Source organism: Rhea americana, unplaced genomic scaffold, assembly GCF_003343005.1.
Source record: "Rhea americana isolate MKP2758 unplaced genomic scaffold, rheAme1 scaffold_58, whole genome shotgun sequence".
In the NCBI taxonomy this organism is placed as follows: domain Eukaryota; kingdom Metazoa; phylum Chordata; class Aves; order Rheiformes; family Rheidae; genus Rhea; species Rhea americana.
The window spans coordinates 2,343,435-2,363,956 of NW_028186734.1; the positions used below are offsets into that span (position 1 = coordinate 2,343,435).

At 43.0% G+C, this 20,522-nt stretch overlaps 1 protein-coding gene across 1 annotated transcript in view; it reads left to right on the forward strand.

The window, feature by feature from the left end:
• The window catches only part of DLGAP1 (DLG associated protein 1), a 137,413-nt gene that overhangs the window by 111,409 nt on the left and 5,482 nt on the right, over window positions 1-20,522 (forward strand). Inside the window, exons 6-8 of the mRNA XM_085319355.1 lie at window positions 2,935-3,026; window positions 10,677-11,095; window positions 19,235-19,326. Coding sequence (XP_085175481.1) covers window positions 2,935-3,026; window positions 10,677-11,095; window positions 19,235-19,326 — 603 coding nt within the window. The remainder of the gene's footprint in view (window positions 1-2,934; window positions 3,027-10,676; window positions 11,096-19,234; window positions 19,327-20,522) is intronic.

Consider the following 20,522-nt stretch of genomic DNA (forward strand, 5'->3'; position numbering starts at 1 on the left):
CACTAATCTATGAATCATAACGCAGCAGGGGTCAGGAAAGCATGAATTAAATCATTGAAAGGGAATGTGTAAAACAATGATTTACATTACACTATCACCCGAAAAATATTTTCGTCCGGTCTCACTGAATTAATTGTCACTGCTTATTCATGCATTTCATAATGACTGGTAGCCACTTGAATGAGGCAGCATTGTTCCTCCTCAGCCTCAAGAGCCGAGGGCAGGTTCCTTCTGATTTGCCCTTGTTAGAGAAAATTACATTTTGTTACCTCTAGTGGAGTGAAACAAGAAAACTAACCCAGCCAAGGTTCACTCCTGTTTACAGAGAGAAGAGCAAATAAAGCAGACCAATTTAATCTGTTATCTGACTTAATCTTTCCCATACCCCCTCTAAAAGAATGCATATAGGAGTGCAGCTGTCTACCTGCAGGATTTGGTTCTGCCACAAAGTACATGAACTTGCAATCAATAGCGAATCAKCACGGGTTTTGATGGGAGATGAATCCCAAGCAAATAGGCTAGCGATCTGCAGTTTATCTGCCTTCACAAAAAGATAGGATTTTTTTCTTGCAGATGGAGGTTGTGTTTACAACCTCCCATGTGCCTGGACAGGCTTATCTGATTAGTAAAGCCTAAGAATTTACTCTGAAATCTCTACATCAGCCTGATGAGAGGTGCTGTGCAGAAGTATGCCATCCCAGGAGAGAGCTCCTGGAGAAATTTTGACTTTAGTAATCTCATACTTTTTTATGGAAGGACAATAATTACTATTGCCTGTGCATGCAGTTTACTGCTTCTGCTGTACCCCCTTTTTCTGCTCCCCCACAATTTGTTTTAAATAAATTCTGGGAAAAAAGAGGTGGATATTGAGCATTAAAGATAGAAACAAGACCCAGGTGGGATGAAAATAAAAGAAAGCTCTTTTCTTACTTATTCCCATACYCGGCCAAGGCTGACGTGCCACTTGATTGTTGTGATGCTTCGTTTCACTGAACAAAGTGACAAAGGATCCTTTGCAGACAAAGATCCTGCAAAGTAGTGGGTAGAAAGAAATAACTCCCCGGTCTGTGGCAGCCAGAATGAACAACGGTAATGTGAACCACTGTTCTTAAAAGACCATCTCCCAGGGGTCTCTTCTTAAGGTAGTGCTGCTGCAAGTCAGGACAGCTGCTTTTGGGCATTATAGCAGACTTGGCTTCTGAGATCTGAGGAAAACAAAGCCCAAACATAGTTCAAGCCTTTGAAAAACTCCCTCTAAAATTTTGAAATGGGCAAAGGATCAGCATCAGGATCCATACTCCAAACAGGGCATAGTACGCAAAGAGCTTCCTGGATAGGAACTGTACAGACCAGTGGAGGTGTCTAAGGCTGTGGCTGTGGAGGAACCATCATTGGTGCTATGGGCTAGGAGGACTGCTGCCCCACACCGTACCAGCTCTACCTGCAAAACAGATTTTTTAAGCTGGCCAGGCTTCATGAACAAGTAAAACTATTTTCCCGGTATGCTCTGCAGTCCAGTTTGCAGCATGGTTACACAAGCAGCTGTGTTGGAACAGCTAAAGTGCTAGTGTGGGAGCAGAAATACCATGAGCTTGCGCAGGCTGCCAAAAAATGACTTCTCTCAGAAACAGCAGCCCTCACATAGATAGGTAGTTTCTCAGCTCTCAGACTGGTAGCATGCAGTAAGTCTCCCTCCACTGACTATAACTAGTTGAGGCTTAGACTGAACTCAGAGCAGGTAGGTGCCGTGCTTACAGCTTGGCCTATCTCTGTAGAGCAGTCAGTGCAAGCCGTGTTAGCCAGAGGCATATTCTTGGTTTGCATCTTTCTCTAATAAATACACCTAACGTGCACTTGTGATGAACCTCTGCGTGCATCTTCTGACCCCTCTGACATTGCTAGGGCACTGTAAGCCTTTGCTGTTAAACAAAAAAAATGTTTCCATCAAAAAGATTGCTTCTGTCTGCCAGTTTTGGGATTTCCCCCTAACTGGACTTGAATAACTGATGGATTTAGGGTACAATTATCTACCAAAATACCTCAGTACTAGGTAAGGGTACTTCACTGAATAGCTCTCTAACTCCCATCCCCTCCCTGTTCTTTGCAGTCACTTTTCCTGCACAGGGTTGTCAAAGTCTCTGCCGACAACAAGATTATTTACTAAGAGCACACGGCAGTGTTTGCTGTGCTGGGTGCTAGCTACAGCTGGAGCTTGTGTACACCTGGGGAGGTCAGAGTGAATTCACAGGTCACTTTGTAATAATAGTGTGGTCCAAAGATGCTGTGTGCTGGCAATCCGTTGTTTTTTTTTTGTTTGTTTGTTTGTTTGTTTTTTAAGGATTAGCAATCCCATATCTAGCATTGGGAGTTAACAGCTATGCTGATTGGACCCAGAATGTTGTGGTTTTGCTCAGTCACAGACACATCTGTGACCAAATTTTAACTTCAAGATAATGCCAGCCAAGAGCTGCGTCTGCTTTCTTTAAATCCTATCTGTCTAATGCTCTGATCCAGGAAACTAACATTTAAGCTAAATAAAGATATAATTTTGAYTTCACTTCACATAGGCACACACATGCAAACTAACTGGTAAAATCAAACAAATGGTGCAGCACCCTTTGTGGCAGCGTTACGGCTTTCCAAAGGCTCTRGCAAATCTGCATCCAGCCTTCATGAAATACTGGATAAACTCTATCTGCATTTTGTAGGCCTAACACTGTCTTAACAAACTGCTTTAAGAATAACAAGAATGATGAATATTCCGTAATTAGAATCAGAAACAGGCACATAACAAATAAACTATACAACTGTATCAAGGTAGTTATAGTACAAGCCATACGTGCAGATATTTGGAGTTAACATGCGTAGAAATTCTAAATAATGGGGTGATATTTCTACTGAACTACATGCTAATTAGCTGGTTATTTTTTTAAGGTTGATGGTGCTGAAGAGTCTACCAAATCAGGTGAAAATAAAGCAACCAGTAAGTTCCAGTCCATAGGAGTTCAAGTAGAGGAGGAGAAGTGGTGAGTAAAAGTTAATATTGTTTTTCTGAGGTAAATAATTATGTCGCAACTAATCTTTAAGAGTCCTAGATCCTGCACGCATAACCAAATAACCTACTTCCTGGATGAACTGTCGTTAGGTCACCCAGCTGAAGAGCAGAGTCTTATAAATGCTGTAGCTCTTATTTCTCAGGGCTGCTTTTTCAGGACCCAGTGGGACAAGTGATGGAAAAATGMCCTGTATTTTAAAGGTCAATACGCTTGCAATAAGCTCTTTTTCACGGAAAGTCTATCTAAGGTGCAGCAACCGATGCCGCTGGAAGTTTACCTTGCTTTTCGGGAGAATAATTGGAGCCACCTGGAGCAGTGCAGCGGCAGAGCCAAACTGCTTGCTCTTGCTCAGCGAGCTCGCTCAGACGTCTCTGCATCGCAACCGTTCCCTTGCAAGAAGTGCCAAGGTTTAAAAAGCGAGTCTGCACAACTCTGTTCTCTTTCAGATCTGCAGTGTAGCCCTGATTAGAAAACAAATATTCTCCAATAAAAAAGGAAAAAAACTAGAAAACAGTTGTTGTCCGCAAGAGTTAGGCTTCTTTCTGAGGACAAATTGCCAGAGGGCAGCTGKTTTGCAGGGCAGCGTAAATGTGCGTGGCGCTCTACAGGCAAATAAACTTGCTGAGGGCTTGACCACATCTGCAAAGCCTAAATCTTGCCCCAAACGGGACTCAGTGAGTGGCTGAGAAAAAGCAGGATTCTCCCCTGCCCTCCAAGCAGGCGGATCTGCCCATGCCTGCTGCGGCTGCAATCACATACTCAAGTCTTTGTGCCTTTCTCCTGAGCCCTTTGGGTGCAATGCAGCTTTTGGAGACATTTTGCTCACTGCTGACTTGTAGAGCAGGGAAAGCCACCGGGCAGTCTTGCTTTTCAGAGAGAGAAGAGTCCCCCCTCACAACCTCTGCAGTAAAAAAAGGCTGAGCACAGCAAGTCGGGGCTGRCAATTATATTAGGGCCCTCTGCCCTCCTCTGGCCCGCCAACAGTAGTATCAAGTAGAGGAGAAATACATTTTTACACCTGTTTTTTACACGTCTGCTAAAAATAATGAAAAATAACATGTTATCTACACTACTTTAAATGCAGCAAATTCTCTTTGTAAGCTGGCAGAGTATTTTCTTACGGTTTTAAAAGGTTAAAGGGATTTCAGCAAAAATAAATGTGAGTTGCAATGACCTTGCTGGGCTGTTACAAAGTTCCTCATTAACTTGCTAAAACATCTCTTTCTGGCAGACATTTCTTTATGTGTTAGACCTTAGCCCCAGTTACCCACAACTCTTCCAGCACTAGATAAATGAGCGCATTAGAATAGATGCTGAAGGACCATTTACCTTCTGCCTAAGCACAAAGGAAAGAAATACCCCAAAGCCCAACCCCCATCCTCTCCACCTCCCTCCCCGAAAANAAAAAGAAAGAAAGAAAAAGAAAAAAAAGAAAGAAAGAAAAAGAAAAAAAGAAAAAGAAAAAACAGAGAAAGAAAGAAATGGCTGTTGGTAAATACCTTACTTCCAAAGTCCTCTTTCTAGTGCTGCTTTTATTGTTCCATAGAAAAAGGTAAGATTTGCCTGTCAGGGTCTGCCCTGGGAAAGCACATTATTTCTGCATTACCTAATGACAGCTGTGTTTGGGGGATTCCTTGCTGATAAAGTTGAGATTGCTGGTGTTTTGAGCAGACTGGCAAGTAGCAATCTATCATGCACTTTCAGAAGTGAACTGACTGATGAAGGACAGCCCCTAATCCTCAGAAAATGAGTGCACTCAGGACACAAAGGCCTTATCAGCACAATTTGGCACTCATAGTCTTTCTTTTTTTTCTACACAGCGGAGCACAATGTATTGATTATCTGTTACAGAAATAGAATAGTAAATACGATGCATTCTTCCCTCTCCCTACACCATAACATCTGCAGAACCTCAGAAGAGCCCTTTTGAGTTGAATCTTTGACAAATTAATGTTTTTTAAAAAAACTTTTCAACATTCAGAAATACTGAATAAATATAAAATAAGAAGATGAGAATGACATAGCAAAGAGGATAAATACAGTAAATTAATCATTTTTCTGTGCTGGTCTAAGCTACTAAGTATGCTGTTAAAAATCAGCAAAGCTGTCTGCTTAATGCACCAAAAGCCTTCCATACAAAATTTGCTTCACTCATCTTCTTAGCTTACTGTCCTTTCCTCCCCTTTTCCTTCACCTCATATGACTGTTATCCTCACACTCAGGAGCCTTACCTCCTCATATCCTTTTAAATATTCCTGCTTCTGTGCTTGGACCAAGTAAGCAAAAGATTTTGCCTCCGTGTCTTGATCTAAGTGGCTCAAAACCAGAGCATCCTCGGAGCACAGCGCTATCTCTTCCATCTTCCATCTCGACTCAAAGCTTTCATTAGCCCTTCACTCTATAACTTGGGCTTCCTGCCAAGACAAATGAGTCTGAATTCTTCTCCTCCTCCTCTTGCACTGCTCAAGGGAAAAATGTGCCTATCGCTACCTGACAGTATTACAGCTGGACCCATCACTGCTACTCTTCTTCTCCCCAGTTCTTTATGCTGCCTGCTCTCAATTCTCCTTTTGTAGCCATTCCCTAAGCACAGCTGTGCATTTTCTAGCATTTATAGGCTTCTTCTGTCCAGTCTTTCTCTTGAGAAAAGAGCAGTTTTATCTGTTACTGTCAACAGTAACCTAGTGCTATTACTGTCTTCTCTCTCACCTGATCTTCCTTATGGTACTAACAAAAACCCAAGTAAAATCTTCCTCACCTTTCCTCACTTGACCCACCCTTCCAGGAGAAATTTTGAAACTGTATTTTTTATGACCCCAATCAGTCAGTCTCAGGGCACTTCCATTTCTCCGTTTGTCATGTCTCTTTACCTGTGACTCCATCTTGACCTCAGGAGACCACCTTTCCTTCCTCACTCACAAAAGATAGTTGAATTGTTGGAAGTCAACCAGTTCTACTGAACCAGAAAAGAACAAGTCATTTATTGTGCCAGGCCAATTAGCACACATCCTTACTGATTAAAGGGCAGATCCTTTAAACTCTCACTCCCACAACTCCATGATCACTCTTAGTCTCTGTTCCACTGCACCTTGTGTGCCCCGAGATCTTCTCCCGTTGCATCCCCACCCCAAAATGAACCTTGCCCATTGCTCCGTATTCCAGCTGTCAACGGGTAATTATAATTGGTTTGACATTAAGAGGATTTATGGATGCTGAAATGATGGTAGTTTGTGAACTAAGAACGCTACCATAGACCATGTGGGTGTGCTTACATGCTTCTCCTACCTCTCCTTTGGCTTCTGCTGGGCCAGGGAAGGTGCCCCCACCTCCTGTTGTGGAGCTCCTTTGTCTAACACAGCACATTGGTAGTTAAGGCCTTTTCAGGCTGGGCCCTTTCATGCTGAGGAATGATACCTGTTTTAATTTTCTATTTTGGTGCTTAAAAAGCAAGAACATAGTCAAAAAAGACTATAAAGTGAAATGGTTTGAAGTGGTGGCAGAGGAATATAAAAAATAGAAATCCTCTTCTATCTCATCAAGAAAAAGGAAGTCCTCTTCTTTGTTTTTTTTATTTAGGTTTTTTGTTTTGATCACTTTTTTTCTGACAACACTCAGGTTTTAGAGTCTTTCCTGCATAGCTGGCTAGTTATACACTTTAATTTAAACTTCTTAACTCTCCAGTCTTTCAGGGCAGAGCTTTCAAATCTATGCTAGATAAGCTAAGATATACCCACTGAGCTGGGACTGATATTAACTTKGTTTTTGTCTGCAGCATTTTCTGGCTGTTTATATTCTGCACAGTGGAAGACATTCCACTGCAAAATTCAACAGGATTTTGGTAACATGAAACAACAATAGAGGATTAGAATTTCCCTGTTAAGACTCTTCAGTGATGAAAAAAGATTGTGTGAATGGGAGAGGGGGAGGGTCAGAGTAAAAAATAAAAGATTCTGTAGCTTGATAGTATGGATAGTCTATACATTTGCTTGGCATAAGTCCTTGAAGATACATGGCTGAAGATCCCACCATTAGAAGACATGCATGTCAATGATGTTGTATCTGCTAACTCCTTCTGCAGTTCGTTTTGTTCTGCTGACAGCTCTGCAGCCTTACCAGACAAACACAAAAAAAGAAATAGTAGAGACTGTAGATATAGGCTGAATTTAATATAAGTGCCACTGAGACTAGCTTAAATTGGTTTGGAACCTATTTCTCTCTCTCTCTCTCTTTCTCTCTCTCTCTCTTTTTTTTTTTTTTTTTCTTTTAAGAAAGAAAGGATATCTCTGAGTAGAAATGTAAACCTGTTTTTCAAAAGCATCACATGAAGAAGCAGAGAGTAGAATGCTAACAAGTGACCCTGTTGTTGCTGTTCAAAACACGCATCATACTGCTGTTCTCCATACTGGTTTATCCAGTCTGAGGTTTCATGGCTTTCTGCACCTTAGGCCAGATATCTGCTGTAGTTCTCTGAAGTCGTAATTATTATACCTTGTGCCTTCAGGGCACAACTGAATACAAAAGAGCCAAGCCTGAAAGTAGAGGAAGAGGCAAGTCTCTGTTTTTACCTGTTTACCGTAATAGTCAGCAATTTATGAAAACTTTTTTTTTTTTTTTTTTAGGTAGACGTGAATGTTTTGTTTGTATAGAAATAGTGAAAGCTTTGCCATTAGCTTCAGCAGCTCTCTTGTGGTGTGGAGAGCAAACTGAAAGCAAAATAAAAAAGACACGTGTGGGACACAAATGTTATTTTGTAAGAGTGAAACATCCTGGAAGTGGGTGAGGAAGCTATGTCAGAGACTAACATTACCATCTATTAGGCAGTTTATATAGGTGTGCTGGAGGCAGGCAGAGAGTGGGTGCCTTCCTAGACTTCCATTTCATTCCACGTTATATTTCTTTAGGAATATTTTTTTTTTAATTTTAAACTGATGCTATATTCTACTGCCAAGTTGTTTTTCTTCTGAGGACAGATAGGTTACATAGTCCACTGCCAAGAATCTGTCAAACAAGCCTGTAGCATACTATTATACAGATAAAATGAAGGCAAAAAAAAGTAGGTCATTCATTTTATTTGCTGAGCACAGTCTAGTTTTGGTGGTGCTAACTCATATTGAAACCACCAAGAGTATATTCCTGAAAGTTTTGAAATGCAGTGCCTCTAGCAGTACATCACCTTGGTAAGCAGACGTTGATGTTTTCACATTTGGGATTTAGCGTACACCGAAAAGCCAAGGTGTTAACAGAAATACAAATGGTCATCTAAAACAGACGCCTATCAGCAGCCAGGACACACAAGYGAGCAAAAGAGGAGTGTGATGTGGAGTTAAAGGCATGGAGAAGAACGAGACAGATGGAGGGATTTGCTTTCCTCTGGCACCTTAGAAGGGGCAGAAGAGTACACCGGGTACTGACGCCTTGGCTTTCTGTGACCCCTGGCCAAGGCGTGAAGCGAATCCTCTGTGAGCATGCACCTGTGTGGGCGCACACGTCTGCGTGTGTAGGCACGCACTTCTGCGCACATAAGGGGTTTGTCGGGTTGGTGGCCAAATTAAAGCAATCTTAAGAAAACTAGCATAGACTGGTCAAAAATATTTTCGTTGTAAGATAAACCTAAAGCTTAGGTCTTTCTAGCCAACAATACCAGTCTAACAGCTTTTCTCTGCCAGGGGCTGGTAGCAGATGCTTAGGAAACATATAGAGGAATAGGGTGTGTATAAAGCGATACTCCTCCCAGTAGACCTTCCCAGTTTAGCAGTCTGTTGTTCAGGGACTTCCGAAGCCAGATATGACATCAGTTTGGTAGCTTTTCCTGGACCCATCTCCTGTGAATATGTGTTCAGGTTCTCTTTGAACCTATTTTTACCTTTGGTTTTCCTGGTATCCTGTGACAATTTAATTACACATTGTGTGGAAAAATACTTCCTTTTGCTAGATTTAAACCTTTAAGCCTTGCAACTGACTGCCTTCCTCCTGCCAGTTCTTCTACTCTAAGAAATGGTGAAAAATCACCTAGTTGGGATTTCATGGGTCTCTCATATCMCTCCTCTGCCATCTGTTTTCTGAACTAAGAACTGTCTTTTCTCCCATGGAAGCCATGCCACATCTCCAGTTATCCTCGTCCTCCCTTCTGAATTTTTTCTGCTGTATAAGTCCATAGCAAAACACTTTGCTCTGCTTGTCAGAGGATAAATACTATCAACTCTAAGAGTTCTGCTTGCTCCCTATTTTTCAGTCTGCTGGTGCATATCGTACAAAACTACAATGGCATAACTGTGACTTTTACATCACTTAACAACCACCTGTTTCAAAAGAACCACAAGTAGCAGCTGTTAAATTAAAATCTTTGTATTCTAGGCCATTATAAAAAATATATAAACATACATACTTTATTATTAAAGTTTTATTTGTTTGGCTGAGAAGGTACTGTGAGGTTTATTCTGCAGAGCAATTGGTCTCTGTTTTTTGATTGGAGAACCCTTCCCACGTCCTGTTTTGCTTTGCTCTACTGTTTTCAGAGTCCCATATCAACAACCGTTAATCTTCCTGCCTCTTTCCCTCAGATTGCTTTGACTGCAGAATTTGGGGTGCTGTTTATTTAAAGAAAAGCCACTCAAACCAAAATSCCAAATCTTCTCTTTCCTGTGCTCATGCCCTCCTTGGCTTTTTTGCATTCTTCTTCTTTCTGTTTGCCTCTCCCAGGGTGACTAAAGGTTTGTTCTCTGCCCTCAGGGGCTCCATCATGTGGAGCCAATGCATAGTGGAAGGAAGGTATCTACAGCCTAGCAGCCAGCATGATGAGGRTAGCATAGACTGATAGACAGTGATAGAAGATGCTAGCTTGTCTGGAAAAGATAGCATAGACAGTAATAGATTAATAGTAAAAAGAGTAATAGAGTAATAGTAAAAGAGAAGACCATTGTGAGGCTGAAAGTTGAATGTGAAAATCAAGCCTCTCAAATAGCACTAGGAATGGCTCTAAAGTTGTGAGAGTTGGCAGAGATATTTTCAGAAGAGAACTAGCAGATACATGAGTATGAAGAGCAATTCTGAAGAAGCAATTTAAAATCTTCAGYTGTGTTAAAATAGTTATCTTCTTTAGAAAATGCACAGAACAGTATAATGTAGATATTGGATTCATTGTTAATAGTTTCTCATCAATCTCTGTTGAGAGGGAGGCAAAGACTGTACATGTTTTTTAAATGTGACTTGTGTTTATGGATGTGCAACTTCAAAGGAGTGTGAGTTTTAAAAGATGGAAGCTCAATCATTTCTTACAATTGGACCCCTTTAAGTTTTCTTTGATTGGTAACCTAAGATCCTAGGCTACACAATTAGCTGTGCCTTGGACTAGCTTCCAATTTTGTTAAACCACACAACCATCAGGGCACTTGCACCAGTAAAACAGTGGAGTTGCGTGGAAAAGAGAGAGGTGTTTATTTGTTGGTTTCCGATGAGAAAAGAACTTTATGCCAATCATTTCAAGAAAAAGGACAGTGTAGCACTGAGAGCAGTGACTGCCAGTCTTAAGTGGCAAAAAAGATCCTCTCTTACTGCATTACTAACTTACCTCAGGTCACCCAGTGAAACCTCTCTAAAGATTTTGTGTCTCTGTTCTCCAAGCTTTCGCAGGTTTACACGATCTAATAGTGTAACAACAGCTGTGCAAGCAGACCTGGATTTCCATGAGAACTTTGAAATAATTGATCCACAAGAGGATAATACATGTTCTGGACAAATATCAAGACAATATTCCCGAGATGCAAGCACCTCTACTGTTAGCATACAAGGGTCAGGAAATCATTATCATGCATGTGCAGTGGATGATGACTTTGATACAGATTTTGATCCATCCATTTTACCTCCTCCGGACCCCTGGATTGACTCTATTACTGAAGATCCTCTGGAAGCTGTTCAAAGGTCAGTGTGTCCACGGGATGGGCACTGGTTTCTGAAGCTTCTTCAGGCAGAGAGAGATCGTATGGAGGGCTGGTGCCAACAGATGGAGAGAGAAGAGCGGGAAAACAACTTACCAGAGGACAGTAAGTAACCAACTATAGTAATATTGCAATTAGGAGAAAATGTTTAATAYAGGTCAAGTTCACTCATTTGATTTCTGTAGCATGCCCTTTATAATTTAGCTAATAAACAAACTAGAGTCATGATTCTCAAAAGGACTGTATGTATGTGTATAATACTCCTTATTGGWTGGGAAATTGGATGGCTCAACACTTCTGAAAGTCGAGCAGTGGTAGCTTTCTGGAAATCAGCTCAATGTACAATGGCATAGTTCAATGAACATTTAGGAGAYTGAGCGTAGAGCTCTTGTAATTGTAATGTTTCTTAACTCCTCTGTTACTCTTCTCATAACCTTAGAAAATAATTTAACAGATTTTAATGATTTTCACTAAAATCACATTTTAGCTGTCTTTTGGGGATGGTTATGGGCATCAAATTCTTCAGATACTTCTCCCAACTGAAACAACTTTCAGTTTTGCTTTCTTCCCCTCTCCAGTCTCCCCTCATCTCCCTTGCAGTTGTCATTCCTCTTGATMCTCCTTGTAAAACAAACTTTATATTCTGTCGTACATATATCCTTTGTTGTCTTTTCTGCCACCTGTAACGTAGTGGGAATAACACTTTCCTATCTAGTAAACTGCATAAGAGGGGTTGGGTAGCTCACATATTACTTATGCACACTAGCTAATGAAGAAGAGCTGTACACATAGCTCCCAGTCCAGCACTTGTTCTCCCTGTCCAAAGGAGTGGTACTATGTGAGCCGTCAACTTTTGGACATAGAAAAACCTGTGAGTTTAGGAATGTACTCCTTGTCAATGAAGCTTTTGCAGACTCTAGCAGTAAACCTATAGAAAATGCTGATGAGCATATGCATACAGAGATCTCAGTAGTGTACAGTTCAGGCACACCCAACTATATTTTGCTGGATGTAGCTAATAAACACTTTTCCAACCACTTATTTTCCTTAGCTCCTACCAAAGCAGGACTGCTAYGTCAGCTTCAGGATTGCTTTTACCAAATTTATAATTCTTCTCAAAAATCAAGGTGCTGAACTCTTTTAAGCTGTGAAAGTTTTGATTTATGAATAGAAAGAAATTAACAATGACAAAAATACATATTTTTAATTCTTAGAAATGACTAAGCTATTTCTACTGAAACTTTCCATTCAACTCAGTTAAGAAATAACCATAGAAAGGTTTGATCTAAATAGCTAGAAATTATTGTAAGCAGCTGAAAATGGACTTCTATTGGAAAGTATGAGATAACCTTAACTGTCAACATGACCACCTATTTCTTCTTGGAAAAAAGTATTGAAGGATTAACCTTCCAGATTCTGCCAATTTTAACATATTCGAATCTTATTTTTAGTGTGCATCATTAATGCGTTCAAAAATCTCTTTGGACATGTGCCAGAATACAAAAGTACTTTTGYCAATATGCAATAAACCCGATAAACTAAGAGACTTTATATTGAAAAAGATGTGTGAGCACATACAAAATAGAAAATCTCAAACGTGTAAGTCCAAGCCACAAAAACTCTTTGCCTTCTCTTTGCCATAATGACGAATACTAATGGGAAACCCTAGGGATATTGTATTTGTCTGTCAAAGTAGTTACTCATCCTAGGGGAAGACCATGAAGGGAATTTTTCGAGGCTGGTAGGTAGGGACGGACTGTATCTGTGTGCAGGATCTCCTCACAGTGCTCTGGTGTCCTTGCTGAGTGCTAAGGGCGTCTCTGTTTTAGCAAGCAGTGGGAAAAGTCAGTTGTGGGGGAGCTAACGGAGCAGCTGAAGTGGCCCTTTGCACTGCCTCCTTCGGCAGCCCGCGGCACGGGTCCCCCTCTTTGTGCTAGTCCGGCACGTCTTGCGCCCGGTGGGAACGGGTGGAGGAAAGGGGTGGCCGGCGCAGCGCCGCCACCGGGGCGGCGTTGGTTTTGGTGCGACGGTAGCGGGCGCAGTGGCACGTGCTGCCGGCTGCTTCCCGCGGCAAAGCTCAGCCCGACCCGGTGCCGGGTCCGCGCCGCAGCCGCTGCGGCGCCCGAGGCAGAAGCACGCCTCTAGCAAACCCCAGAGGTGAACTACGTCTTCTCCGTACCCCTAYAAACTTGGAAGAGAAGGAGAAAAGGAGCAAAGAGGTTTGCTCGGTTCGGCGGCCGCTGGTGAAATACGAGCAGCGCGGGGAGCGCGTCCCCTGTTTCCAGCTGACGGCCGCCGCGGGGGCTCGGCCGCCTCGCAAACCGGTGCAGGTCTGCGGTGAGCGAGGTTTGCTCTGCACCCCAGCAGCTGACGGGGGGCTCGCTCGCCGGCGCTGCGGGTAAACCGATACGAGCATCGCGCAGACAATGCGGCCCTTGTGCGGAGCAGCTGCCGCGCGGAGACGGCTCGCGGCTGTCTCGCAGGGGCTGGGAGGTGGCAGAGCGGCGTTTGGTGTTGTCTAACCAGGAACGAATCTACCAGACGGGGCTGGACGTCTCGGGCCGGGAACGTGCTCTGCCGCTGTGTACGGAAACAAGCGGCGCTTCGGTGGCTGGCGCTGAGATGCCAACAGAGCGAGGAACAGGGCTCCCCTCCCGTCATGGGTTATTTATTGAACAGTGTATTCAGGTTTTATCCAAAATCATTTTCTGATAAAGCCGTAGTGTGTGTAACAGGCAGATTAATACCATTCTCACTTTAAGCCAGGATATTTAATGGGATTTCCAYGTGTTTGACTGTTGTGGTCATGTTGGCTACAAACTCTAGGTCTCTGAGGAAAGAAAGATGTTAAGAGTCTGAGGCTAAAAGTGTTGCAAGAAATGCTTGAAGCTTTGGATCAGGCCTCAAGTGAATTCAAACGTTTACCTTTTCGGGTTTTGCTCTTTCCCCTCTGCTCTCTCCTCCTAAACCTCCCCCACCCTCCGCAAAATTTCATGTATCAGAGCCTCATCGCTGCTTACGCTGAATTTTGGCTCAGGCCCCTTAAGTAACCAGTGATATGAAGAATTAGCAGCAACAGGTCTGCGTGCCCACCCGGCGCTGCTAGCCAACAGCACGTGACTCTTATCTTACAGCAGCAGTGGGCACAGAAGCAAAAACGCTGCCACGACCTTGGTCTGCCTTCTGTTGGCTTTTTGTTGTTATTTTTAATTCACGGCTGGAGTTAACCTGAAGAAACATTCCTCTTCTATGCAGTGCCGTGATGTGACTTCGGTGTTGAGATAACCATCGAAAGCAAACAGCGGGCCTGATTCACCACAAGTCAGGTGTAATGTGGGTTTAGTGGCGAGACAAGTCAGGCCCATAAGGTAAAAACTCAAATGGTAAAGCAAGGCTCTGACATGACATGTCATTATAAGGAGATTGCATCCTTTGGGCAAGTCTGTGAGCAAAGGTTGACCTCAAATCTGCCATAACCTAGCTATTTAAGACTAGAGTTTCTGCAAACTCAGCCAATTCTAGCTAATCACGCGATGCTTGCCTGCTTCCAGCAGTTTTGTTTTGTTTTGTTTTGTTTTTTTTTAAGGAAAATTTAAAGAGTCAAGGCTAGAAAGAAGGAAAAAAATAGGGGAAATACTTTTTTTGTAATTGTGCGTGGCAAAAGAAAATGAGATCTATCGATTCAGTCTAGGGCATGAGCTTGGGCTTCTTCAGGGATTCCCCAAGCTGAAAGAGAGGCTGGTCATAGCCCCTGCTCTTCTGCAAGGTGCGATCCCCCTGGCCGCGCTGTGTGCCAACACAGCCTGACAGGGGACCGTCACCCACTTGACGCTTGCCAAAGGCCTACTGGAATCCCCCTGGCTCCATGCCTTTGGCCTTATGCCCAGCTGGTCTTTTCCTTGCTCCAATTTTATTTTCTCCCCAGAAGGGACATCTCCATCCTGGTTCTCCAAGGAAGGCCAGCTCTGGACTCCTTGCCAATATTCAAAGGCTAGCAAAGAAAAAAGAAAAATCCACAAGCAAATTGTCCAGAAAAAATGTAGTTAGGGGAAAAAAACTGTGCTAATAAAAGCAAAGTACGTCAGAGAACACATGGAAACTGATTTACTCCCAGTGAATAGCATTTACTCATGCAGACAGCCCTATTAATTTCAATGAGATCACTCCTATAAGCAAATATGACTCAAAGCAAGGACTGTAGAAATCTGCCTGCTCCGTAGCTTGCCCAATTGGCTGTTTTCTCCTTAATAGCTGAGCTTAAGACCTGAGCAGTAGCTTTAACTTTGAATTTCCTGGCTTTTGTCATGCTTGGCATTATTTAAATGTAGCTCCCAGTCAACATGAATAGGCTAAAATGCTGCTCCATCCTGGCTTGGAAATGGATTGTGACAGCTCTATGGCTGGATTGCTTCATATGCACGGTGCACCGCTAACATCTGCAACACAAATGTCAGGCGGTGGCCCTGTAATTTCTGCTATTGTTCCTGCCACTTGTTCCTGGTGCCATGAGCAAGTCCCCCATCCTCTGTTCCCTAGCTCGGCCCCTGCCTAGCAACCAGGTGTCTTCACATTAAGGGCATTTGATAGTCACAGCTCTGAAGTGTTTCCTTTGTGGTTTGTTAGACCCTGGGGCCTGTCAAAGTTGAAATGCAAAGAGATCTGTTGGTGTTTTAAGGCCAAATAATGTCATCGGTCCTCAAAACTCCTATGTTATTCCTCAAAACTCCTTGTATGTGACCACTTTTCACATCAGTTTTGCTTGTTTTCGTATACTTTGTTACCTTCATTACATACAGAGTTGCCTTCCAACATACAGCAGATGACAGTGTCACTAATTCTTTGCTCGTGTTTGAAATTCTTCTGTTTGGATTTTTTTTTGCCATTTCTCTTCCCATGAAACATATGTGGGGAGGGTATGGATACATATAGCTAGCAAATCCCACAGTAAGTCCTGTGCAATATTTAGTACTAAGATGAGCGATAACTTATTACTTGAACAGCACATAGTCTAAGTTCGTATTTAAGAAYATTTAAAGAAGAAAACAGTTTAAGGTTTAGGGATGCAGGGGAATTTACTAGCATGTCCATCCCAGAGTAATGTTCTGTGACCCCCTAGTCCAGAATAATYGTAGTGAGGAGGCATTGCAGAATGGCTGAATTGTGTCCAAATATGTATAGCAATGTAGTACTTCCAACAGGCATAACTGGCTTTGTATTARAAGTAGTCATAGGAGAGAACTGGATTCATATGAAAGAGAGGCCAAAGGAAAAAAAAAGGCAAAAAGAAAAAAAGAAAAGAAAGGGGAAAAACTCAAATTGTAAAAACAGAACACCACACTGCACACTCTTCTCCCCCTGGGGAAGGGGTGACAGCAAAGCATATGATGGATGTTAATAACATTGCTTAATGCGTTACTGGAAGGCATTCACATCTTCACATCTGACAATGCTGATTGTGCTGTATAACCCTGCGTAGAATAGAAAGCAGACATGAATAACTTTATACAGGTGTTTAAATCCGTTATGACTGCATCTCCATGGGTGGATATTTTTTTTTGTTGTTGCTGAGCTTTATATGTTTTGTTTGTATCCTATTAGCTGAAAGCATCAAATTGAATGTTTATATTTTTTTTGTCCTGTATTCATCTCTCTTGCTGTTCGAGGCTTCTTCAATTCCTTTCTGTTGTACTTCAAATATTATCTTTGCAATTCCATTTATTTTCTCATTATTTGGCTTCAAACGCCTCAGGATTTTTTCCTAAGAGACATGTGTGACAGTCTATTTTTACTTTTTAATATTTTACTACACCTGAGCCTTTGGCAGTAGAGGTTTTAACTGAGTAAGAGAAGTGGGCAGTCTGCCTTGAAACACTAAAAGCAACGTGCATTTGGAAACAGAACTTGGGCTGTTGATAAGGCTTTGTGCCTTCTGGAGAGATTCCTTTCAGGCTTTCACATGCTTTGTCCCTTTTCTTTTTTTCCCCCCTTTTTTTTTCCTTTTTTTTTCCCTCCCCCCCCCAGCTTCCATGACAGAGTTGTTTGTTGACTGGTTGCACATTAACAGACTGCTTGCTTTTGAGGGGCAAGGAATCAGTGACACTTGACTAGATACAGCCGCGGCGGCAGCAGAAGCGGCAACAATAGGGACCAGCATCAGCATGCATCCCGCCGTCAGCTGGGACCGGGGGGCTTAGGCAAATAGCCAGTCGCTAGGCAGCCAGGGACGAGGACTTCCTTTCCCCTCTGCTCAGACCTCTGAATATTAAGCTCTTCTTCCCTCAAATAAGGGGGCGCGTTCCCACCCGTCGCCAACAAGGTGTGCTTAAACTCGCTCGTGCTCGGGAAGTGACCACCCCCTTCGGTCAGGGCAGGTTTCCAGGAAGAGCCTGCCTGGTTTGGGGCTTTTGGGGTTTTTTTTTTGTTGTTGGTGGTGGTGGTGGTGGTTTTTTTTTTGTTGTTGTTGTTGGTTTTGTTTTTTTTTTTACCCTGAGAAGTTGAGGGACCGTTTTCCTCCCCTTCGCAAGTCTCGGGAAGCGTCAGAATGGCCCCGCTCCAGATGAGGCAGCTGTTCCCAAATACGCGCAGTGGGAAGAGTTTTCACAACAATGGGAACCACATGAAAGCGCCCGGAGTGGCTCCTCCTACTATTGAAGACTCCTTTCAGTTGAGCGGTTTGCATATTGGGTTGCATAAATGACTAGACACACCAAGGGGTCCATTTTCAGCACTGTGCGCGTAGGATTAGACACGCAAGCCTTGCTAACAATAATGAGAGTTGTGTGCAAAACTCCCTGCGCAATATGCTGAAAATATTCTGCTCAGTGAATCTTCCAGCTCACGGCTGTTTCCTGGCAGTGCTGAGCTGAGTTCTGGGAACAGAATGAAGGTCTGGGCTCTGTGTGTGTTCACAGAGCTCTTTCCTATAGTTTTTGAAAGACTTTGAAAACACTTTCTTTTCCCCTCCTTTTTTTTTTTTTTTTTTCCTTTTTACGTCAAAGGTTTAAACGTACTCCACATCCCACTTTGCCTTCACCAGCTTTAATAGCCGTATTTGCTTTTAAAGAGCACGACACAGATTGCATACTTGTGTGTATCCGGTTTCGGTTTGTAATGACTGTGCCGGTTTGCTTGCTGTGTGAACACCTTGGAAAAGCCTTTCTCTTAGCAAACCTTGCATGATAGCGTTGTGATAGCAAACTTCAAATATGGGCTGTGCTCGGTTACAGACTGTAATAGTAAGGTGTGAGTAGGCCTGGTGTGTGTGTCAGGGAGGAAGGAGGGTGAGCTGGGCATGTGTTGTGGGACTGCCCTAGGCATGTGGGAGGAAGAGCTGCTGTGTTTTTATGAGGCCTGGGACAACGAATAATGCAAATATCTATTAGTAGAAATTAGAGTGAAAACAGTGACACAGTGGTTGATATTCATGCTCTTCCTGAAAACATATATACTATGGGCTAAATCTTCTGGTTTGCTGCAGTTCTTCGTAGTGTTCAGTCCAAAGAGACAGCTCTCTGTACAGAGGAATCACCAGAAAGTGCAGGAGCTGGAGCACGACCAGCTGATACCTCCCTGCAGGTAGCCAGGAGAGAGGCCAAGGTGTGTCGCTGCCTGAAGTTCGCACGGGCGTCTCCATTCGAAGGCAGAAGCTGCTTCAGCTTGTGCTAATGGCAAAARCTCAGAGGGTCACGATGAGATTCATCCGTGTGCGCTAAAATCACCAGCCCCTCTCTGGGGCTCAGGCCAAGCGACAGGCAGCTAAGCCCTGGCACAAGGCGCCACATCTCTAAGCGCAAAGGCAGTGACGCTGGCAGAGGCAGCGTTTTGCAAGTGGTATATGCCATGTCACAGGGTTTGGAAGCTGSGTTTCAAAGCTTTAGCCCGTGTCACAGTGTTGATGAGAGCTGTGATTTCTTGTGAGTTTTCTGTACAGGTTGCAAAAGTCTTTGATTAATCCTGTTTGTAGTTCTTTGCTAGTTAGGGCTTGTTTCRCTGGGGGAATGAGAGGAAGCTGTAACAACACAAAATGCTTTTGCCAATGCCAGCTGCCCTGAGAGCACATGCAGCATACTTTTCCCTAGTGCACATGTGGCCTCAAATTTATCAGCTGCTCTCTAATTCATGACTCAGAGATACTATTCCTTCTGAAAGTCAGGGCTGACTCCTGTACGTTTTCCTCTTGGTTTACAGGCTTTTAGCTACCTGTAGCAAAGAAAGCATCGTGACTCACATTTCTTTCTCTTTCAGTCCTAGGGAAAATTCGAACTGCAGTGGGCAGTGCCCAGCTCCTGATGGCTCAGAAATTTTACCAGTTCAGAGAACTTTGCGAAGAAAACCTGGTAGGTAACATTTTTTATAGATGCTGTTGTGTACCTTTTACTAAGGAACTGCCCTACAAATACTCACACTTAAATGAGACACAGCTTTTCTGACTAAGCTTTTTTCTGACTAAGCTGAGTCTGAAGCTTTGTCTGGTAAAAATCTTGATATGGGTTTGGGAGTAACTCTATCAAACTTGATGAAGTTAGCATGAATGTCCAAATAGGATGAGACCCTTCAAATAAGGAAAGGAAAAAGAAAAACTTTGGGTGAAATATGACTAAAGTTCTGCTACTGACTTCAGAGGAGCAAGGRTTTGGCCCTTGGCCTCTGAATTCAGTTCATATGGACCCAGAGAGATTTGGGTGCTTTCTTGGGATCTTCCAGGGGGGGACTGGAAGTATCATGAGTACAGCTTTCCCTTGTAATCCCAATGATGCCTATACACAGTGAGACAGAAATGCCAGTAAATTATTTGTTATTATTATACTGTTAGTAGTAATAGAATCAGAATAATATTCCTAATGATAAATCACATGAATAATATTCCTGAAGATAAATCACACAGAATCACAGAATGGTGGAGGTTGGAAGGTACCCCTGGAGATCATCTAGTCCAACCTCCCTGCTCAAGCAGGGTCACCTAGAGCWTGTTAGACAGGATCGCATCCAGGCGGGCCTTGAATWTCTCCGGAGAATGAGACTCCACAACCTCTCTGGGCAACCTGGTCCAGTGCTCCGTCACTCTCACAGTGAAGAAATTCCCCCTCACGTTCAGGCGGAATTCCTGTGATTCAGTTTGTGCCCATTGCCTCTTGTCCTGTCACTTGGCATAAAAATACATTTTACACCAAGTATGCAAAAAACTGTTACCTAAAATGCCAGCATAGGCAAAAACTTTCAAGCAAAGTTTTTAATTAAGAACCAATTCTTGCAAAGTAGATAGAGTATACTCAATTCTCAGTTTTGGCAAAACTCACAAAGCCCCGAAAACAGAGCACATTATGCTCCATCATCACAGACTGGGGAAGGGAGGGCAAACCCTGTGCAGCTCACCGCAGTGTTACTAACTTGGCTTCTTAACAAGACCAAGGAGGCTGTCATTGGATTAGTGCTACACTAGCRCCAATTTAGAATTTCCGTCTTAGAAAAAGACTTTTTCAGTTATACCAAGCTGATGCAATGGGACGTTTGCATGACATCAGCTTTCAACCTC